The sequence below is a fragment of the Abramis brama genome, assembly GCF_963993115.1.
Source record: "Abramis brama genome assembly, chromosome: 12".
Taxonomy (NCBI): domain Eukaryota; kingdom Metazoa; phylum Chordata; class Actinopteri; order Cypriniformes; family Leuciscidae; genus Abramis; species Abramis brama.
In genome coordinates this window covers 15,377,928-15,399,649 of record NC_139974.1, presented here as the reverse complement: position 1 = coordinate 15,399,649, position 21,722 = coordinate 15,377,928, and the positions used below count along the sequence as shown (strand labels likewise).

The following is a 21,722-nucleotide window of genomic DNA, read 5'->3' as shown; positions in this document are numbered from 1 at the left end:
CATATGAAAAGATATGCAGAAGTAAAGTGCTTAATGTATGAACACTTGGAAGAGTCACACAGTGTAATACCTGTGTAATGATCATTTTAAGTTTATTAAGTAAAAAGTTAATCGGGATTGTTTCTGCATTCCCAGGCAGTGGGACTATTCAACCTTACACATTTAAAGGCAGGGTAGCAAAAGATGCACTGAAATAATCAATAATATAGTTGCTTATGTGTCCCTTCCCAGGTGAAAAAGACGTACTATTAAATATATAAAAAATGTACTTGAGTATGTTTTTAGTACAATACAAATATACTTTAATGCATTTTTAATACATTTAACACGTCTTTTTCACCTGGGTTCTCAGTCAAGCATTCCTCGTTTTTCTCCGCTCAGGTGAATTGAACAGCAGCATGTTTGTTTGGCCGTTCCTCCTCCTCCTCCGTCATGCTGCTTTGCCCCCCCATCCCCCTCCCATTGGCTGCCAGCCGTCTAAACAGCTCCAGCTGCAATCCCCGCTGCCGCTGCTGCTGCAACGAGCTGCCGGCTATTAGATCACCTCATCCCGCACAGCCTCTGCCTCCGCCGGTCTGCAAGCTCACGGACCATTGCCAACACATCCATTATGACGGGCGTCGCGGCTGCCTCCTTCTTCTCCAACGTTTGCCGGTTTGGCGGATGCGGGCTGCACTTCGAGTCCCTGGCCGAGCTCATCGTTCATATCGAAGATAACCACATCGGTGAGTAGCGCTCCGCTTTCGGCCTGCTGTCGCTCTCAAGCGGCGAGAAGGCGCGTCTGTGCGCTGAGCATTTGGCTGGGTTGTATGCAGTGACGCGCTAATTCACTTGCATGAACTCGCTGCAAATTTAAAAACATTAGCACCGACTCAATTTAATTAAATGTCGATAGATAGTCATAAGTAGGTTTTAGCGACGGGTGCACGGTTACTAGACGCTGCTCTGTTTAGATCTAGGCCTGTTTGTGTGTGGCAAGCTGTTTTAACATGTGTTGCTTGAAGTAACTAGCAGTGTTAGTAATTTTAGGGTTTCAATAGTCATAATTATGAATAATCATAATTATTCATTTATATTATGAATAATCATAATTATAATTTTTGGTGTTACTAATTTATAGATTGACTACTAGTGTGAATATGTATTCATCACATAATAGAACAGTTACTATCTGTTCATTAAATGGACACTAGTATCTATCGATCAAACTTTATTAAACTGTATTCCAGCTGAATAGTTGCTGGTATGTATTCCTAGAAATGGTATAGGCCTACATATGAATACTAAATATATAAATAAATGGAATGAATATTTAACCACAGATGCAAATATAATTTAATAGCAAAGTTTTCAGTTCAAAAGCACTCGGTTTCAAAGCTGCACTGTTCCGGTGTTAAATTAAACTTGACAGCGCTTAATGGTGCACGTTCACAGCTATAATTAATGCCATTTCACACAGGACGCGGCAGTCTCAAGTGTCTTGTTTGTTTTCACAGAGAATGCGTTTTTGCATTCCACTGCAATGTTTTTCTATGTTAAGATACGCTAGACAGACATGTTTGACTGTTTGGCTCGCGTCTTTGGCAGCATCACGTGCAAGACGCAGGGTTATAAGCATGCGGTTAAAAAAACTCAAGTTAAAATAAGTTCAACTTTTGAAAAACACGCCTCTAGAAGAATAGATTTAGCAGCAGAAATGGCCTGTTGAGGCATCTGTGCCTTTGTTCATATGGACATATGACTACTAAGTAGGGTTTGTGTTTTTCAGCAATAATGTACACCCTTACTTTACTGAGAAAAGAAGGTCAGGGAAACATCTGAAGATGGAAAATCTTAAAATAAGTGCCATTTGTGCATTTTGTGTTTGTTTTTTTCTACTTGTTACTTTGCACAAGGTTTATTCAAGTTTTTTTATTTAGGATATTTAATTTTTTGGCACTTCAATTAAAGTATCTAAATATTCTTAAGAAGTAAACTTTCCTTGTCATTTGAAAGTGTGTTGGCCTACTTGCATTATTATGCAGTTATATTATGATATGATTATATAATCAGTGGCGTACAATGGTCTTAAAATTACAATAATATTGTTTATCGCAGTTATTTCTGGGACAATATATCACCCAACAAAAAGTAGTTATCGTGACAGGCCTGTAAATGTATGCTAGTAACTAGTAAAAATACATTCTTGTTAATGGAATAAATGTAAAATTGGCTTGCCATGTCTATCGTAATTAGTGCTTGCTGTGGAGAGCCATTGTTTATGCTAATGTTGTGTATTCAAGCTGTCTGTCAACTTCCACAGGAATGATTCTCTGTTTAGGTGCTTAACAGCTGCGTGAAGATTTAGAAACAACATTTTTTATTTTTATATTAATCCCAAGTTAGCGATCACTATATGAAACAGAATTAACTTTAGGTTTAAGCGGTGTGCACTGCAAAACTTGGTACACTAAAAGAAAATGAAAGTGCACTGTGATGCCAAAGTTACCACTTTGAATCGAATTATTGATGTAGAAATTCAAATTGAAACTCTGAAAGCACATATAGTTGTTATAACAAGATGATGAAAAAGTATTGTCTCCGCATCAATGCAAGGAGTAATGTTAAATATATATTGTCTATGGTAATTATTGTTTTAGTATTCAGTGACCTTACTAATACCCCTACTAAGACCTTTCTTAAAAGAATATTTGTATGCATTGCTAATCTGTGATGGAAAAATGCATGTTTATATTTAACGGATATGCAGTTTTTTTTGTTTTTGTTGTTGCTGTGCTTCTCTTATTTTGATGGCTGTGCCACACTTGTCTCCATAGTGACTGGCTGCAGACGTCACAATGGAAGGCCTCTGTCAGAATGAAACACACCTGCACCCCAGTCTGTGTCTGTCACTGTAGCCTCATAAAAGATCAGCTGGCCTGATTTCCCTCAGGGGGTCACAGATCTGACATTTGGGGTTAGGGATTTGATCTCAGAGCTCTTGTTTTAATGAGCACAACAATGAGAGACCCTTAGCTTTCCACAAAGATCATTAATACTGCTAATCAATAATAATCCTATTGAGTGGAAACCCCATGCTGTGGCTTGGTTTGGCAGTTTGCCAGTCATGAAGAAGATTGTTAAAATTTAAATTCAAAATTGTATGTGATTGTCATGATAAAATTATAACTTTAAATTATTAAGCAGCACCTTTATGCTTGAGTTAGTGTTAGTTTGTTCTTCACTATAGTGTTGGGAGATTAATGTGAAGCCTGACTGAGACAACCTATATTTTAGACAGCTGACATAAAAAGCAGGATACAGACTCCGTCTACATCTCCTGAATTACGTCCCATGATTGTCTCCAAATCCTTTCTTTCATCGATTTAGGAAACCGCACACACGTGTTACAAATGAAGTGTTAGTGATGGCAGGTCATTGCTTATCATTTTTTACTGATATAAATGCATACAAAATGTGAATTGATAAAATAGCTACAAACAATTTTAAAACAAGGTTCCTTGGAAAAGTGACTTTTGATCTTAAGTCCCATCAAGAGCCCTGGTGCTGTTTATAGTTTAGTTTTGTCTCAGCAGTGAAAGCTATTTAGATGCATTTTGCATAATATATCAGAACAATATGAGTTGACATGGCCCTAAACTTTTTTATTTTTTGACAAATTTTATTAAAACTGCATTTACTGTGTTTAATACTGTGCATCAGTCAGTTAGGTTTTTTAAAACCAGTGCATTTCTAATATTAAATGTATTTATTTTCAAAAAGTCTTCATGCTATATCCAATATAACTTTATTTAAATCATTTATTAATAAATAAATAAAAACAACCAGGACTTAGTTGGAACACTCTTTTCGTTGCAATAGTATTTGTTGTGTGTATTATGTGTTCACTGCACACCAGTATTGTCTTGACTATGTGCCATAGTTGTTAATGTGAATTCATATGGATAGTTAAAAATAGTCAAAGGTTGTGTCTGCTTGCAAACATTTACATTTTGAATAATTTTACACTAATATTCTTCAGGGAAGCTGTTTGATATGTAGATGAGATTATTTATTTTTTTGTCCTCAAGGTCATTTAAGTGATGTTAGGCAAACAGATTTACATAATTGTAGTTATACAATTAGGCTACTTCCAGAATAAAGTGTTATTGCAGTGTTACAAGCAATATCATCTCAGATGTTAAGACGTCATGTTGGTGTTTGACCAACTTTTCTTGTTACACTAAGTACTGCAATTTGATTTTGCAATGCTGTTTCTGTCAAAGTGAATGCACTTGATCTGAATGTGAATGGTGTTTTTGTGCATTTTCATTCCTTTTGTTATCAAGTAGACTGTAGACATTGTAAAATAATTAGATAAACTGCCTTGTCCTAGATGTTTTTCAGATTGACCAGTTATCTGTGGGCTACAGTTTCATGCAGTCATTCTTTCTTTACGCTTTGAGGGAGTACAAAGTTACATGAACTTATGTAATATTGCCTCCTTGTGGTAAAATTGTGGTGTTTTTACCACGACACGCCTGAGAGACGTTTGTAGACTGTCAGATCTGTGCACTTACATTAGGTAGCCTAATCAAATAGTACCAAGAAAGAGATGTCATGTTGCCCCAAATAGAAAACTAAATTATATATTTGCTTTATTGACATATGGTTTGAGTAAAATATATGGATAATTTGACATGAGGATCAAAGCTTCCTCAAAACACAGCTGTGCGTCTTGATACTGGTCAGGGTGAGTTTGAGAAAGAGATGCATGCATACAAACAAACACAGAAAGAGAAAGTTCATTGGGTATATCTGTGTTAGTTGCCTAGGCCGAAAGGAATTTTGCATTATGTCATACCCTCCCCGTGTCAGCGAGATTGTCCTCTGGGTACTCAGACATGTATTTTGGTAAGTTGTTGTTTAGTGTTGTGACTGTGGAAAATTGTTCAGACATGCCTGTCTCATTTGCTCTCTGTATTTACATGTCGTAGGTAACAGGTGACATAATTCTAAACAACTGAGAGCCGTACGGCCTGTGTTTGTTGTCGTCTCTTAAAGGGGACGGGAACCTATTATGCCCCTTTTTCCAAGATGTAATATAAGTCTCAGTTGTCCCCAGAATGTGTCTGTGAAGTTTCAGCACAAATTACCCCACAGATCATTTATTATACCATGTTGTAAATGCCCATTTTTAAAGGTGCTCTAAGCGATGTTGGGTGACGTCACTTCTTGTTGACGTTCGAAGTATTGTCAAACAAAACGGAGGCTAGCTCGACCCTCCCTCCCCTTTGCTATTTGTTCATCGGAACGTCGTCTCTTTGGTCGTGTGTCGGCCATATCAAAATTCAAGAGAATATAATTCTAACATTTAGGGCTGACTTCTAATAGTCGAGGATTCGACGATTCGATTCGGAGAGGTCTGATTCGACTATGAACCTCATAGTCGAATACATGGGCGTCAGTTTGGTTTGAAATGTGCTGGGGACAGAGACGCATTCGCATTTTCAGAAGGGCTGGGTACAAAAAAATATTTTCCGCTTTCGCGCAGGTCATGTTTTGAAAGACGATGTCCTGTAGCTTACTAATGTAAATAAATAAAAATGTATTCAAAAATCTGCTTCACATTTTCAGCAGGGCTGCGGAGCGGCTGTGAGTTGACTCCACACGGTTCTCATGGGCTTTATATATAGGCTAAGTCCTAACGTGAAAAAAGCTTTACGTGGTTTAATGTACCTAAACAATGATTACCAAATTTCCCTCTCATATTGCTCCTCATAACCACTGAAAATGGTAAAAAAAAAATCGAACCCAGAGTCCAATTATTATGGACGTTATCTGATATTAAGCGTTTCTGCTTCACATTTTCAGCAGGGCAGCGGAGCGGCTGTGAGTTGACTCCACACGGTTCTCATGGGCGTGAAAAAGCTTTACGTGGTTTAATGTACCTAAACAACGATCACCAAATTTCTCTCTCATATTGCTCCTCATGTTTATGAAATGTTATGATATATGTGTGATATGTTTTGTTCATCTGGCTTTAAATGAATAAAAGGTATTTGTTACACACCATGTTTTTCTTTTAGCTCTTTTGTTTGAAATGGAAAAAATCTAGCTGCTATCTAAAAAAAAAAAAAAAAAAAAAGGTTCGACTATCAGTCGACTACGGCAAAATCTAACGAATCAGATTCGACTATGAAAATCCTTAGTCGAAAACAGCCCTACTAACATTAGTCGTTGTCTAGGGCATCTCTCCTCTAGCTAACTTCCCTCTTCATGCTTCTCTCTCCTCCACTGCCCACACCCCCCTTCATGTGCACATGCACTAACCCCCCAACCCCCACCCCCAAATCATTCTTGTCGGTTATTGGCTGGAACACTGTTTGTTATGTTTCGTGGTCCAGGCTGGGCCAATTTGTTTTTGTTGCCGTTTGTGGAGCCTGGGCTGTCTACAGAGACCGCGTTTTTTTACAGTGTGTTCATGGGACAGGCAGCTAGCGGATAGTGAGGAGATGTTTGCTGTATGTGACAAAAAATGTTTCGGCCTAAAAAACACGGGACATCGCTTAGAGCACCTTTAAGTGGAAGGAAAAACATGCTGTCTTCGTGCATGTATCTTTAAATGCAAATGAGCTGCTGCCCCCACCCTGCTTTCCAGAAGAGGGCGAAGCCTCCAATACTCGGTCAAAAACTAAAACATCTGTTCGGTTTTGGTTAGGGGTGGGAAAAACCTTGAAATTTATTTAGTTTTTCTTCCCATTTTAGTCAACCCAATATTATAAAACAAATGCCCTTTAAGCTGACTAAAATCATTATACACAGTCTTCTGTAATAAAGCAAGGCAGACAATTTTATTTTATTTTTTATATTAAAAATAGGAACAACGAAGTAAATTACAAACAATAGGACAAATACAATAGAAAAAATATACAAATTAAATACACTTTTAAGTTTATTCAATTATTTAACATGTAGTAAAAAATAATACCGAAATTGAATAATCAAATGTAAAAATTAAACACTGTATATTCTTCACTGTATGAATTAAATACAAATTGATTAATATCAAAGATAAAAAAGTGATTCAGTCAAAAGCAGTGACACACATCCGAAGCACACACACTAGATGTCAGACTGCGAGTTTTAAACCAAGTTCTCTTTCACATCTTATCGCGCTTAAACACTTGTCAAATACACACAAGGTTATGTCAAAAACACACGAAGTTCAGGTAAACACAGTCGGTTATGTTTGTGAACGTAAATGACAAGTAAAGAAATCACATGTATATACTAAATCTGTGTATTAAAGTGAAAGCAGCGTAATATACAATACCTACTGCTATATATGCTGTTAATATGAATCGGACAACAAAAGAAAAAACGAAAATCACTCACTGCTCTTGATTGAATTAGCTTTAGTAGCTTTAATAAGACTACATTTCTTACTTGAATGCTGCTGTTAAATGCTCTGGCGAGGAGATAAACATGGCGGACTGTTTACAGCTCATTCAGGGCAGGGTCTAGGCATTTGCAATGTCACAAAAGCAAGAATCTGCAAACGGCTTGTTCTGAGACTGCTTATGATTTATGGGAATTAAAAAAAGAGTGGGTGGATTTTTATCATTATAAGGTGGTTGTGTACACACACTGCTGACACACATTTATGTTCAAACCATGTAAAAGTGAATTTTCCATAATAGGTCCCCTTTAATATTATCTGAGCATTGCATCAATGCAGGTTTCTAAGCATTTTCTGCTGACAGCGCAGCCATGGCAACAATAAAACTAAATTAAACTTTGGTGAAAGATGAAGGGTTTTAGTAAAACACTGGAAGAGATAAGTAACAAAACATCAGCCCGAGCAGTTTTTAATAGTCACCGCTAGCATAAACACAACTCTTTCACGAGTCACTAAACCATTTAAAGCTAAACAATAAATCAGCGCTGTTTGGAACTGTTTAAAGAAATTGTGCTCATGCTACCCTAGCATAATACTTTAAATGCTGTTATTTTCTTAATATAACCCTAAGTAAGGAATTTTGTGTAGACAGAGTGAATTTTGAAACTTGGGCGTGTTTCTTTCAGTGACCAGAAGATGTCAGGCTTGTTACACAATATTTGTTTGCCCTAGTAGCTCCAAAAAGTATGGAAAGGCTTGCAAATGTCCAAGTTTTATTCTTTTGAGGCCCAAAAAGTAGTATAACTAATTGCACAGTTCTCGTATAGCTTTGAGGTTTGGTTGAGGTTGGTGATGAATAATCATGGCATATCCATATAAGGGAAGTGTTGCATCTTTATTACTCAGTATTGTTTCTGTTTACCGAGTGATATTATGGTGAATATTCGGTCCATATGCTGTTCTTAATAATTGTCTGAAGATATACAATGGATTTTGGGGCGTCTGTCTGAAATAATAGTCGCAATAATTGCTATAGGCTAATAGTTTATGAAACTAATAGTAAGAAATTACAACTATAATTTTAGAAGTAAATTCTGTTCTTCTCTGTTTAGATCATTATGATTTAATTGTGTGTGTATCCTCAGGCCTCTTTATGAGGCAATTAGTGAGATCCAGTGGAAAATCCATTATACCAGCTTTCCTAGTCCCACCCAAAACCCAGTGTGTGTTTGTAAGTATGTGCTGGTGTGCATGATTTGTGTGTGAATGCTTATGTTTTTGTTTCCTTTCTCATATGTGTGCTCGTCCTTGAGCTTGCTTGTGTTTGCGTGTACATACGGAAGTGTTTGGAGCGTTGTATCCTGCTGAGCTCCGAGAAGTGTAATTACAGTCTCGTTTAGAGTTCTCTCCATCCCCTCCTTCCCGCCTGTCTTCCCCTCCTCCCCCCTTCCCTCCATCCGGAGACCTGCTGCTCTCCAGCGCATTAAAACACTCCCCTGCTTTTTAATTAGCCGTCTGGAAAACAAACCCGGCATTCCTGCAACGCCGCTCCACGCCAGGCTCCTCTGACTTATGCACAGACTCACACTAACAGGGACACACATATTGCTTTCTGTTGGTCTTTGTGCTGTTCTCCACCACAGGGTGGCACATTTGCTCTTCTGGTGGTTTCAGCCCTCTTAAAAAGATTCCAGCTAATCCAAAATGTTCTTACAAGGATGCATTTCCGTCTAATTTAGATCCACCTGATCCCATATCAGTATTCAGGACAGCAGTAAATAGGAGAGGATTTAATGATATGGCTGGGAATAAAAGGCATGTTTATGGGAGAAAGTTCTTTAATGTCCTCACAGAGGGCCCAGTATTATTAGCCCTACATAAAGATTTCATAGGGATTTAATACTGGTCATGGCCCATTAAAATGCAATATTACTGCTACTGGTTGTGACGAGTGGTGCTTTCAACTCAAGTTCCTGCTGCCATAAGGATGGTTGTTGTTTGTACTGAATTATGACGGCCGCTATTGCTAAATGTGAAAATTAACTCCGGGGCGTTCAGTTTAAGAGGCACTGAATGTTAAGTGTGTGTGTGTTTCTTTCTGTATTTCCTTGCTACTTTTCCTGTGGAAAGACCTTGTGTGCCTCCATTTTCTAGGTGAAGGGAAATCATAAAATTGGAAAACATTAACTCTGCCCTCCCGTCACTGTTCTGCACCTGGCACACATAATTACACTTCCCCCACGCATAATACCAGAATAAAGTTACGAAGATTTAAAGGAGCAGTTCAACCCACAAAAAAAAAACTATCATCATTTTCTCACCCTCATGTTTTTGAAACCTGTATGACTGACTTCTTCCATGAAACACAAAGGAAATATTAATAGCAGAATGTCCAGCAAAAAACATCTCTTTTTCATATAATGACAGTGAAAGTGAACCAAGGCTGCCAAGTAGCATTTAAGTATGTTCCTTAAACAAATCTATCACACCACTTAAAAGACTAAGTAATATAGTGTTTTATCTTGTAATAAAAGTGAAACGGTCAACTTTTAGGATACTTTTACAATGCTTTTAATATATTAATCAGATCTTGACAACTCTGGGGTTCCATCCACTGTTTTTGTAATGAAAACGAGCAGCGTAAACATTCTTCAAAACGTCTCTTTTTATGTTCCATGAAAGAAAGGAAGTCATACTAGTTTGGAATGACATGAGGGTGAGTAATTTCTTTTTATTGTAGCTCTCTAAACTCTTAGTTCAACTTTTCAACAAACCCCAATATACAATTGTGATGTTTTGCAAGAACGTCACTCTAGATAACTCATTGAAGGTGAATTTGTGACTCTAATTTGTGTGTCTTGTATGAAAATTTTAAGGGAAAATAAATATAGAATAGGGGAAAAAATGCTGATGTGTTGGTTAAACGAAAGATTCAAGGTTAAAACTATACTTTCATACCAGTAGAGTAATTTTTGATAGATAGCCCACAGATAAGTATTTACTATTTGTTGTATTTCATTTGAACCATTTAGTTGAATTTTTCACTTAGTTTTCATTTCTTAATTGCTAAATGTGAAGTATGTTTAAGATTGAAAGGGCACACCACACCAGCAGGTAAAATGATTCGGAAACGCTAATAAACCACTGATGAAGACCACCTCAGTGGACCACCTGAGATACACAGATGTGTGTGTGTGTGTGTGTGTGTGTGTCCTCTTTATGAGGTGAGGAAGGCCTAATCCATGCACTGCCGACACCAGAAAGCACTCTGATGAGATTAAGGCAGAAGCAGACACAGGTTGACTGGTTTCCTTTAAAGACGTCAAGGAAACTTAGCTACTCTTCTATTTTTACCATTCATTTGTCTTTTGGGATTCAAGTCATGCTTATTACAGATTATGTGAAATGTGACAGAGCGGAAAATATATTTATTCACATGCAAAATCTGGCACATTCTACAAAGCATTAAGTGTGCGTAGAAGTTGCTCCATGTTAAAGGAGAATAATGGTTAAGTGAACATGTTGGAATGCTTTTAATGACTTTGAGGAATACCTCATTTAGACATATGGGACCTATTATATACACTGCCTGTTATAGACAAATATAACTGTGCACACACATGCAATGCAACCCATTTGAACGTGAAAAACCCTGCTTTTCTTTTTCTTCTTTCTCCACATGGTCATTGAAACCTCTGTAAAATAATTGTGCAGAATGTGCCAGCTTCACTTACACACACTCAGCAGTGTCTCTTTTTTTCTCTTTGTGAGGTCTTCTGTGCACCATTTATGTTTTAATGAGCTCTAAGCAGCAATTAACATCGTACAATTCTCTCTCACACACACACACACACACACACACACATACAGTGAGTGTATGGTAAACAATAGCCTCGTTAATTAACATTTTGTGTAAGTATGTGCACACATGTAGAAATAAGACACATACTGATCAGTCATCATAAGGGAGACTGCCACATGAGGGCAGTCTCAGGCCATGATACAGACTATAACCAGACACACACACACACACACACACACTTGGCAGAGGAACGTTTGAAGCATTGCCTGGTGTGCCTCAGGCACTGGAAGCTGCCTGCTGTCACAAGCAGAGTGGAAAAAGTGTGGTGGCGGTTGTGTCGGGCCTGCAGGGCATTAGGGGTACTTGTTTGACTAAACTTACAGTAAGCACAACGCAAAATAATGTTTCAGGATGTTGCAAGATGTGATCACCAATGTAATACTGCATACACAGTGTTTGCCTTGAGCTATATGTGTACATCTTTAACTTCAGCTTTATCCTGTGTGTTTTACGGTGATATATGTTTGTGTTTTCTCTCTTCTTCTCTCAGATACAGATCCCAGAGTTCTGGAGAGGCAGGAGCTGCAGCAGCCCACATACGTTGCTCTGAGCTATATTAATAGGTGTGTATATTGAAATATGTAGTATATACTAATTTGCGTAATAAAATATTGATAAAATTGTAATTATACTGTAAAATTAAAACTATATTCAGAAGTTTGGGGTCAGTAAGATTTTTTTTTGTGAAGAAATCAATAATTTTATTCAGCAAGAGACATTCATAGTTACAAAATATTTCAATTTCAAATAAATGCTGTTCGTACTTTATATTTTTCAAACAATCTTCAAAAATGTTTCACAGTTTCCACAAAAAAACTAAGCAGCACAACTGTTTTCATCATTTGTAATAATACGAAATGTTTCTTTTAGCACTAAATCTGCATATTAGAATGATTTCTGAGGAATCAAGTGACACTGAAGACTGAAGTAATAATGCTGAAAATTCGGCTTTGCCATCACTTAAAATATAGTCAAATATATGTGTTTTTAAAATTGTAATATGTATATTTAATTGTAATAATAATTATGACCGCCGCTAGCGTAGCTAGCGAAAGCAGTCATATAGGGATTGTCAAAGTTTTTTTTTTTGTTTTTTTTGTCACCTTACTGAAATTTCCGTCAACGATACCAGGGACACCGAAACACCGGGGAACATGAAATTTGGTGGGCATGTAGCCCCACTAGACTTGTACGGAAAAATTTCGTTTGGTCCCCGGGGGCCACTCCCCCCCCGCGCTGGGCCCCCCCAAACCCAAAAAAATGCAGTTTTTCCTAAATAACTACCTGAACCGTGGCACCGAGGATGAAGAATTTTTTATGGTATGTTGGTCTACTAGACTTTTACGGAAAAATTTCGTTTGGTCCCCGGGGGCCACTTCCCCCCCCGCGCTGGGGCCCCCGTGAGTTTTTCGCCAACGATACCAGGGACACCGAAACACCGGGGAACATGAAATTTGGTGGGCATGTAGCCCCACTAGACTTGTAGGGAAAAATTTCGTTTGGTCCCCGGGGGCCACTCCCCCCCCGCGCTGGGCCCCCCCAAACCCAAAAAAATGCAGTTTTTCCTAAATAACTACCTGAACCGTGGCACCGAGGATGAAGAATTTTTTATGGTATGTTGGTCTACTAGACTTTTACGGAAAAATTTCGTTTGGTCCCCGGGGGCCACTTCCCCCCCCGCGCTGGGGCCCCCGTGAATTTTTCGTCAACGATACCAGGGACACCGAAACACCGGGGAACATGAAATTTGGTGGGCATTTAGCCCCACTAGACTTTTACGGAAAAATTTTGTTTGGTCCCCGGAGGCCACTCCCCCCCCGCGCTGGGCCCCCCGTGAATTTTTCGTCAACGATACCAGGGACACCGAAACACCGGGGAACATGAAATTTGGTGGGCATGTAGCCCCACTAGACTTTTACGGAAAAATTTTGTTTGGTCACTCCCCCCCTGCGCTGGGCCCCCCCAAACCCAAAAAATGCAGTTTTTCCTAAATAACTACCTGAACCGTGGCACCGAGGATGAAGACATTTTTATGGTATGTTGGTCTTAAGGGCCCACATCAACCTAGCCCATAATCGATTGTCAAAGTTTTTTTTTTTTTTTTTTTTTCTCATCTGAATTTTTCGTCAACGATACCAGGGACACCGAAACACCGGGGAACATGAAATTTGGTGGGCATGTAGCCCCACTAGACTTTTACGGAAAAATTTCGTTTGGTCCCCGAGGGCCACTCCCCCCCCCTCGCTGGGCCCCCCCAAACCCAAAAAATGCAGTTTTTCCTAAATAACTACCTGAACCGTGGCACCGAGGATGAAGACATTTTTATGGTATGTTGGTCTTAAGGGCCCACATCAACCTAGCCCATAATCACTCATTTGTGATTTGCGCCCCTCCCATAAAAAAATTAAAATGCAATATTATTCTGCTTTAATCGCCCCTATCTTCAGTGGAGATGTTCAGAACTGCACCATATTTCATGTGTATGATTAACTTGACATCCTCTGGGGGTATGCTAAGTTTCGTAGAATTTCATCCATGGGGGGGTATAAAATAAATTCATTTATGTGCACATTTAGTGACTGTACACTCATCGGCCTGTAGATGGTGCTGTTGAGCGAAGGGTTGCTGGTTTAGGATGATACTGTCACACACACACATGCAGGAATACAAACAAACGCAAGCATGCACACACACTGACATCCACAGGCACAGACACACACCCATACACACACATACAAATCCACATGCACAGACACACACACACAAACACACACGCGCACACACATGTACGCACGTACACATACACGCACAGACACACACAGACACACACATATACAAACACACACACATACACACACACACACAGACAGAAATGCACATACTACTACTTTTTTTAGGTATCAGCCATATACCCGATTTACCAATACCCAATGTGTTATGCTTGGGCAGTATACTAATGACGTGGGTGGGACATGTTTCATGCCATGTTAGATCACATCCTGAGAGTCTACGCTTTCAGAAAATATATAGTTTATATAGTTGAATCAGTTTTCTCTTCATGGTACAGACCAAAATGTATTATGTGTACACTTTCTTCACCTAAATCCATAAAATCCCATTAATTTCAATGGGACATTTACTTAAGTGTTCTACTAGGTACAGTGGGAATGAGTTTAATTTTGTTAACATTGTTTTTTTAAAACTCTGGGACCAGGGCTACAAGATAAAACCACTTTTTTGGGGAAAAAATGTTTTTTATTTCAGTAAAACACAACAAACCCATGCCAAAGTCAGATAACAGACTTTTACCATCAACAGGCACCTCAACCGTTTGGTAGAGGTTTGTATAAATTGAATGGGAGGGTCCTTTGAAAAAAAAACCCACAGATTTTTCATACTTAGTATGTATAAGTATAAGTATATATACTATTTTGATCCCGTGAGGGAAATTTGGTCTCTGCATTTATCCCAATCCGTGAATTAGTGAAACACACTCAGCACACAGTGAACACACAGTGAGGTGAAGCACACACTAATCTCGGCGCAGTGAGCTGCCTGCAACAACAGCGGCGCTCGGGGAGCAGTGAGGGGTTAGGTGCCTTGCTCAAGGGCACTTCAGTCGCTTTTTACTGTTAACCACTGTTATGGATGTGACGTTTTCACATTATGGATGTTAAGTGTCTAAACTAATGACTTTTGATATAAAACTTAAATAGTAATGGCAAATAATTACAAAACTCTAAATTATCCATGATCCACAGGAATACTCCAGACAGTCTTTTAAAATATACAACTTATATACATAAACACGCAATACAGCCAAATTGCTCCACGTCATTTATTTTTGTGGAAAGCCAGTGCAGGCCTGAGCGGCGGTCATATTTTGTACCGCCATGCGGTACATCTAGTTACTGAAATTTTTGTTCAAATAAATTTAGCCTTGGTGAGTATAAGTGACTTTCAAACACATTAAAAAATATTGCTGACCCTAAACGTTTGAATGGTATATATATTGCTTGCATATATAAATTCAAAATAACATGTATATGCATTAAATATAAATAAATAAATGAAGCACTTGGGAGGTCAGTACAGAAGGAGGCCATAGTATTTGACACCTACAATTGTAGTTTTTCTGTTTTGCATTAAAGATTTAAATCACTGTAATTCCATGAACATAGTCCTCAGGTACACCAGTACCTGCACATTCAATCTCTTAATGTTGCTTATTGTTTGTTTGTTTTTTAGATTCATGACTGAAGCAGCCCGCAGAGAGCAAGAAACTCAGAAGAAGAAGGTCCAACCCAAAATTGCTATATCAGTCACGGGAGGTGTATCGCGTAACAGTACAGCGACGCCTCCGCGGCATAGCAACGGCAGCCTAACTCCACCCGTCACCCCTCCCATCACACCCTCATCCTCCTTCCGCAGCAGCACACCTACAGGTTATTGGAGTTTGTGGGATTTTACATGATTATAAAGTTAGATTTATATATGAATATACACTAATATGAATATGCACTAACTGAATGTCAGTGTGCATGCCCTCAAAAGTTCCCATTGGTTTAAATCCAAGCTTTTGGTGACATCCACACTTCCTGCACCTCAGCTGCTCCATTCCCTGTTTGTTTTATGCTGTTTAAATAAGCCAGTGTCATTTAGTTTCAATTGCGCTGAATCTATGATGCATAAAAAGTGGTTATTTTAGAAATATTAAAGGGGTCATGATGAACTGCATTATTTAAAAATCTTATGTTCTCTGAGGTCCACTTGTAATGTAAGCAACATTTTATATTTAAAAAGTCAGAATTTAGAAGCTATATGCTATGTTCTATCCAGTTTTTGACCCTTTCTTTAAAACACTCTTAGGCGGACCGCATTCAAGTCTTGGAAGTAAACACCCACTGTTATGATTGGGTAACAGTTTTGCATTTTAAAATAATTTTCAGCGCCATTACACGTTTCTGATGTTGAAAAATGGCAACTGGTGAAATTCAGCCTTACATTGTACATTGAGTTACAGTTACAGTTCACAAAGGATAACTTGCGGTGTTTCATGTAAACGAATTATGAATGAATGTATCATCGTTTGTCTTACTGTTATTCTTTCATCGTTTTTTCAGTAAAGTGAAAATAAAGTGAGTACATATCAAACGATCTGTATCAGACAAATCAATAGTGACACATGGTAAAAACATTGTTAGTCGCACACACTTGTGAGTTGCGACATAACTGTCGAATCCAAATAGGGTAGTCTCCTGCGTCAAACTGTGTCTTGTTTAAAAACGAATCCACAGTAAAGTGAAGTAAACACTGTCTGCAGAGGCAGTCTTTCGTTGCACTAGGATGCCATACTGAGACAAATCTGAAACGAGTCATTTTGACAGCTTGGTTTATAGAAAAGCTGTTTTTGGACTAATGAGGAAGTTTTGAGTTCTGAAACTTACAGGATATTTTAAAGAGGTCATTTTTACTATGATCTATTATATGTCAAAAGGTCAAGGAATATTTGATTTCTTAATTCATGACCCATTTAAGTCTGAACTGAACTGTGGCAATAAAAACACATTAGAACCCTAATGAAGAAACATTGGATAATTGGAGCAAAGGGCACATTTACACTCTCAGTTCTCATTAGTTCTTTCATCAGCTAATATATGAAGCAAATAAATGACTAATTAAAGAGTTTAACTTTTTGGTGCGCCTCAGGCAGTGAGTGTGATGAGGAGGAAGTGGAGTATGAAGACTCTGACAGCGACGAGTCCTGGACTACAGAAAGTGCCATCAGCTCTGAGTCCATCCTCAGCTCCATGTGTATGAACGGAGGCGATGAGAAACCCTTCGCATGCCCTGTTCCAGGATGCAAGAAGAGATACAAGGTACTCCACTCACAACTATATACATAATGTATAGATATACTATAATATATAGTACTATATGGACAAAAGAATTGGGACACACTTGAAATTTGGCTTTTCAATCAGACCCATTGCCACAGGTTTATAAAATCAATCACCTAGCCATGCAATCTGTATTTACAAACATTAGTGAAAAAATGGGTTGTCCTGAAGAGCTCAGTGAATTCAAGCGTGGTACTATGACAGGATGCCACTCTAAGTCAGTCCATGAAATTTCATTCCTGCTAGATATTCGATGGTCAACTACAAGTGGTATTATTGGAAAGTAGAAGCGTTTAGGAACAGCAGCAACTTATCCACAAATCAGAAGACCACGTAAAGTTACAGAGAGGAGTCACGGAGTGCTGAGGCACATGGTGCGTAAAAGTTGCCAATGCTCCGCTGATTCCATGTCTGAAGAGTTCTAAACATCCATGGCATTAATATCAGCACAAAAACTACGCAGCGGGAGCTTTGTGGAATGTGTTTCAGGGGTTGGGCAAGGCTCCTTACTTCCAGTGAAGAGAAATCTGAAAGTCCCCCTGTGGTGAAAATCAGTTTTTAATGTTGTTTATATGTCTATGCTGTGTTTTTAATGTGCTTTAAAACAAACCATGTGCAAATTCATAAGTCAACACCATTGCTGAGTGTTTTCACAATTTCTCAAAAACGTGGTTTGAAATCGCTAGTGTTTCTGACGTCACAAACTACCTTGTAACCAATCACGTCAATGTGCCGGCGGGCTTTAGCATATCATTAACAGCGAAGTAGCAGGGAGTCTCAAGAGATGTCAGGCTATCCCGGTATATTTTTTTTGTTGATATGAAAAATCGGCTAGATTTAGCAGTGTAGCGGGTGTATGATGTATATTACGATGTTATGATGAAATATATGCCTTTCTCCACTGACGTTCTGAGTTGTTCAAAGCGTTTCTGATGATTGTTTGAAGGCAGACTGAGATGGCGAACGGGAACATAGTTTGTGTAACATTAGCAACACATCATAAGCTATTTGATAACAGTCAAGCAAAAGGCCAATCATATAAATTACCGTTATGTGTCCGACGTTGTAAAGAGCGACACCATTGTGCAGCGTTTATCTCAGTAAGTTGGCTGTGTGAATCTGTTAGCTGGCGTGAGTGGAGGCGTGGCTAATTAGCATATTCATGGCTTGCATATACAAAATGAAGCAAGGGTGTCAAGTTACATTCAAGCTATTTTAAGGCATGAAGAATTTTTTTCACAGGAAAAAAACTTTTAAATATGTTCTTTTGGTGATCAAAGATGAGTTTTAAGGGATAAAATTATTGACTACAGGGGGACTTTAATTCTTCACCATAGCTAGTCATTTTGGACAAATCTATGCTTTCAACTTTATGGGAACAGTTTGGGGAAGGCCCTTATCTATTCCAGCATGACTGTGCCCCAGTGCACAAAGCAAGGTGCATAAAGACTTGGTTGGATGAGCTTGGTGTGGAAGAACATGACTGGCCCACACAGAGCCCTGACCTCAACCCCATCGAACACCTTTGGGATGAACTGGAACGGAGATTGCGAGCCAGGCCTTCTCGTCCAACATCTCACAAATGCTCTGTCTACTGGATGAATGGGCAAACCTTCCCACAGAAAAACTCGATGGCCCAAGTGTTATGATCAGGTGTCCCAATACTTTAGTCCATATTGAGTGTGTGTGTGTGTGTGTGTATATATATATATATATACACACAGTAGTCAACATTTGAAGTGGATCAAAAAAGTTCATCAAAGTTGTCCTAAGACAAGAACGGGTATTGTTCAAAATTCATGTATAACCTAGATGAAAGGTTTTGATCCACTTCAAATATTGACTACTGTATATATATACTCTAAATGTTCTTTATTTCTGGAAAGTTCCTTAGGCCTGGTCTCATTCTCGCTTTTCCCTCTAACTTCTCTTTCTTCCAGAATGTGAATGGTATTAAGTACCATGCTAAAAACGGACACAGGACACAGATCCGTGTGAGAAAGCCCTTCAAGTGTCGCTGTGGGAAAAGCTATAAAACCTCTCAAGGCCTTAGACATCACACCATCAACTTCCACCCACCCCTGTGATACACACAGTCATTTTCACGTTTACCTATTCATCATTTCATTTACATTTCTGGATCATGTTAACTGGGATCAAATGCTGATTTCGTTTTTTTTTTTTCTCTTTCTTTCCTCTTTATGTGTGTGATTTTATGTATGTAGATATACTTGTACATTTGCACATTCCATGTATATCATTTCTTTTTTAAAGTATCCTTTATTTTTATTTAATTTTTAAGTGGCACAGCCACTGATAAATGAAAATTACTAGGAAGATTAGGACAACAAACATTTGTTTCTGATTTTAAAGTCAATTCAGAGAAAATGGTTTTAAATCAGAAAAGAAGAGTTGAGAGATTCTAGGTAATTTCTTTTTGTTCATCACACCTACTTCAAGTGAAAACTACAGTAGGTACGTTGAAACGTGTACATATAAAATTATATAAAGACATTTATATATATTAGTAGCTAAGTTGTATTATCCAAATATTTTATTTTCCATTATATATTTTGCAGAACATTTATATTATGTTTTATACAAGAACGTTATCTCCTTTTTATGGACCATTTCATATTTTTATTTGCTTTGTAGAGAACCGTCTTTTATTGTCTGAATTGGAAGGACATTGATCTCAGGTCACAATTACAGCTGCCAACTTTCTGACAAACAAACCAGGAAACCGGAGAAACTCACTTCCACTCACTTCGTTCCAGAACATTCCACACACAATATCAAAACGGCTGACATTACGCAGTGTAAAGTTACCTTTCCAGAGTTTGTTTTGCATGCGGCTAGCATGAAGACAGCATCTTCAGCGTAAAATTCAATTCTCTGCATGAGGCCTTTTCCAGCAGTTATGTGACGTAGACATGGTTTCTGGCTCATGCGTCTAGTTTTATTTGAGTTCTGAGCAATATTTTGTACCACGATCCCCGAGTGAAATCACACTTTTGTTGAAGCCAACAATAATCGCATTGGAAATGCGGTGCAATGTCAGCCTAAAGAGAGACAAAGGGCAGATTTATTCTGCCCTGTTACCCTGCTGATATACCAGCATTGCAGAAGTGCCAAGTTATTCTTCTCCAACTGAAAAAGAAACATGGACGATCTGCCAAACACAACGGGTCACACCTGGCTATCCGATTGGTGCCTGTTAGTGGAGGAGCCTTAAAGAGGACCTAAACTTCTGTTTGTGTACTCAGCCTTGCAGTATTTTTGTCAGTTTTTAGCTCGTAGGATCCTTATTTCGGTCGTTGCTGTTGATTCGCTTTTATTTTTGACACATTTGGGACTGTCTTTGTGGTTGTTTTTGTGTAAATGTATTTGTTAGCCCTCTGCTTGCCTTGTATTCTAGGCTTGCTAGCATGACATGACTTCTGGCTTAGCTGCTCTGCTGTCTCTTGGCTTGTAGTCTTACTGTTACAATCTTTGTTGTCAAAAGTATTAAATCTTTACTTTATATTGTTACTGCTAGTATTACAGTTCGATAGTGCCAGATGCATAGCTACGCCTGAATATATTTTCTCAACTTTAATTTGCATCGGTCCTGTTGTCGGCCAAATAAAGCATACCACAGTTTACAATAGTAAAATGTCTTTAACAACTTTTAAGAGCTTCAACTTTTGGTGCAGAGAAGGACCAAGTAAGCTTTCCTATCCACTAGTCTGTTTTTCTCGGTAAGGGTCGGTCAAATTAAACAACACGGACCAAAAATGGCACTGCCAAATCTCCAGATATGAAGCTTGGAAAAACAAGGTGCTGTTCATGGTACAGTGATGGTATCAGATTGTGTTACCATGGATCTTTGATATGTATACCTTGGTATTTATATGGTACTTTAAGTTATTATCAGGGTACATGTCCAAAAACATGGTGATACATGGTACTTTTTTGTCAGAGGTGCTAAGATGGGACACAGAAAGAAAAATTGAATGAATGGATAGTTTCTATAATTCAGATGCCAAAAACTGGAGCTAGGTAATGAAGACAGTATTGGATGCCTATCTGTGAGTGACTCATTGTTGATGACTCACTGTCCTCTTATTTTCCAATTCATCCGGTGTCATGTTTGTTTGTATGTGTGTATTTTTGGACGCTGTACCAGTAACCACATTTGTACCTCTTTTTGGCTACAGAGTCATTTGGTCGCAGCTTTGACACACAAACTAAAACCTGTTAAACATGATTTTACTGGATAGGATCCGTGTGATTCCTCACACCTACAATGTAGTAATGTGACTGAGATGCATTTATTTTGGAGGGAGTTTGATATACTATATAGTGAATGTATTGTATTGCAAGTCTTTTGTAAAGTGCTTTTGAAATTATATTTTCGTACTGTATGTTTTTGTGGAAAATGTTTTGTGGAACCGAGGCAATTTGTATGCGAGATGATGTATAATGTGTGCGTGTTTGTGCGAGCGAGTGAGAGACTCTTTTGAGATGTCTTTATCCTTAAGCTGCAATGTAAACTTTAGGACAATGTTACAAAAATAAAGAAAAGCAAACAAGTATG

General features: G+C 38.4%; 1 protein-coding gene across 1 annotated transcript; it reads left to right on the top strand.

Annotated features, from left to right (window-relative positions):
* The first annotated feature begins 462 nt into the window (after positions 1 to 462).
* Positions 463 to 21,718, top strand: jazf1a (JAZF zinc finger 1a). Its single transcript, XM_084131343.1, has 5 exons — positions 463 to 725; positions 11,734 to 11,806; positions 15,492 to 15,688; positions 16,953 to 17,122; positions 19,084 to 21,718. The coding sequence occupies exons 1-5, from the start codon at positions 611 to 613 to the stop codon at positions 19,228 to 19,230; spliced, it is 702 nt and encodes a 233-aa protein (XP_083987469.1). The 5' UTR covers positions 463 to 610; the 3' UTR covers positions 19,231 to 21,718.
* Positions 21,719 to 21,722: the final 4 nt, after the last annotated feature.

Bases quoted from the DNA above. Each gene is read 5' to 3' on its own strand.
- jazf1a (XM_084131343.1), top strand. From the start codon at position 611: ATGACGGGCGTCGCGGCTGCCTCCTTCTTCTCCAACGTTTGCCGGTTT. The intron at 726-11,733 runs GTGAGTAGCGCT...TTCTTCTCTCAG, and splicing joins TATCGAAGATAACCACATCG to ATACAGATCCCAGAGTTCTG. The intron at 15,689-16,952 runs GTTATTGGAGTT...GGTGCGCCTCAG, and splicing joins CCGCAGCAGCACACCTACAG to GCAGTGAGTGTGATGAGGAG.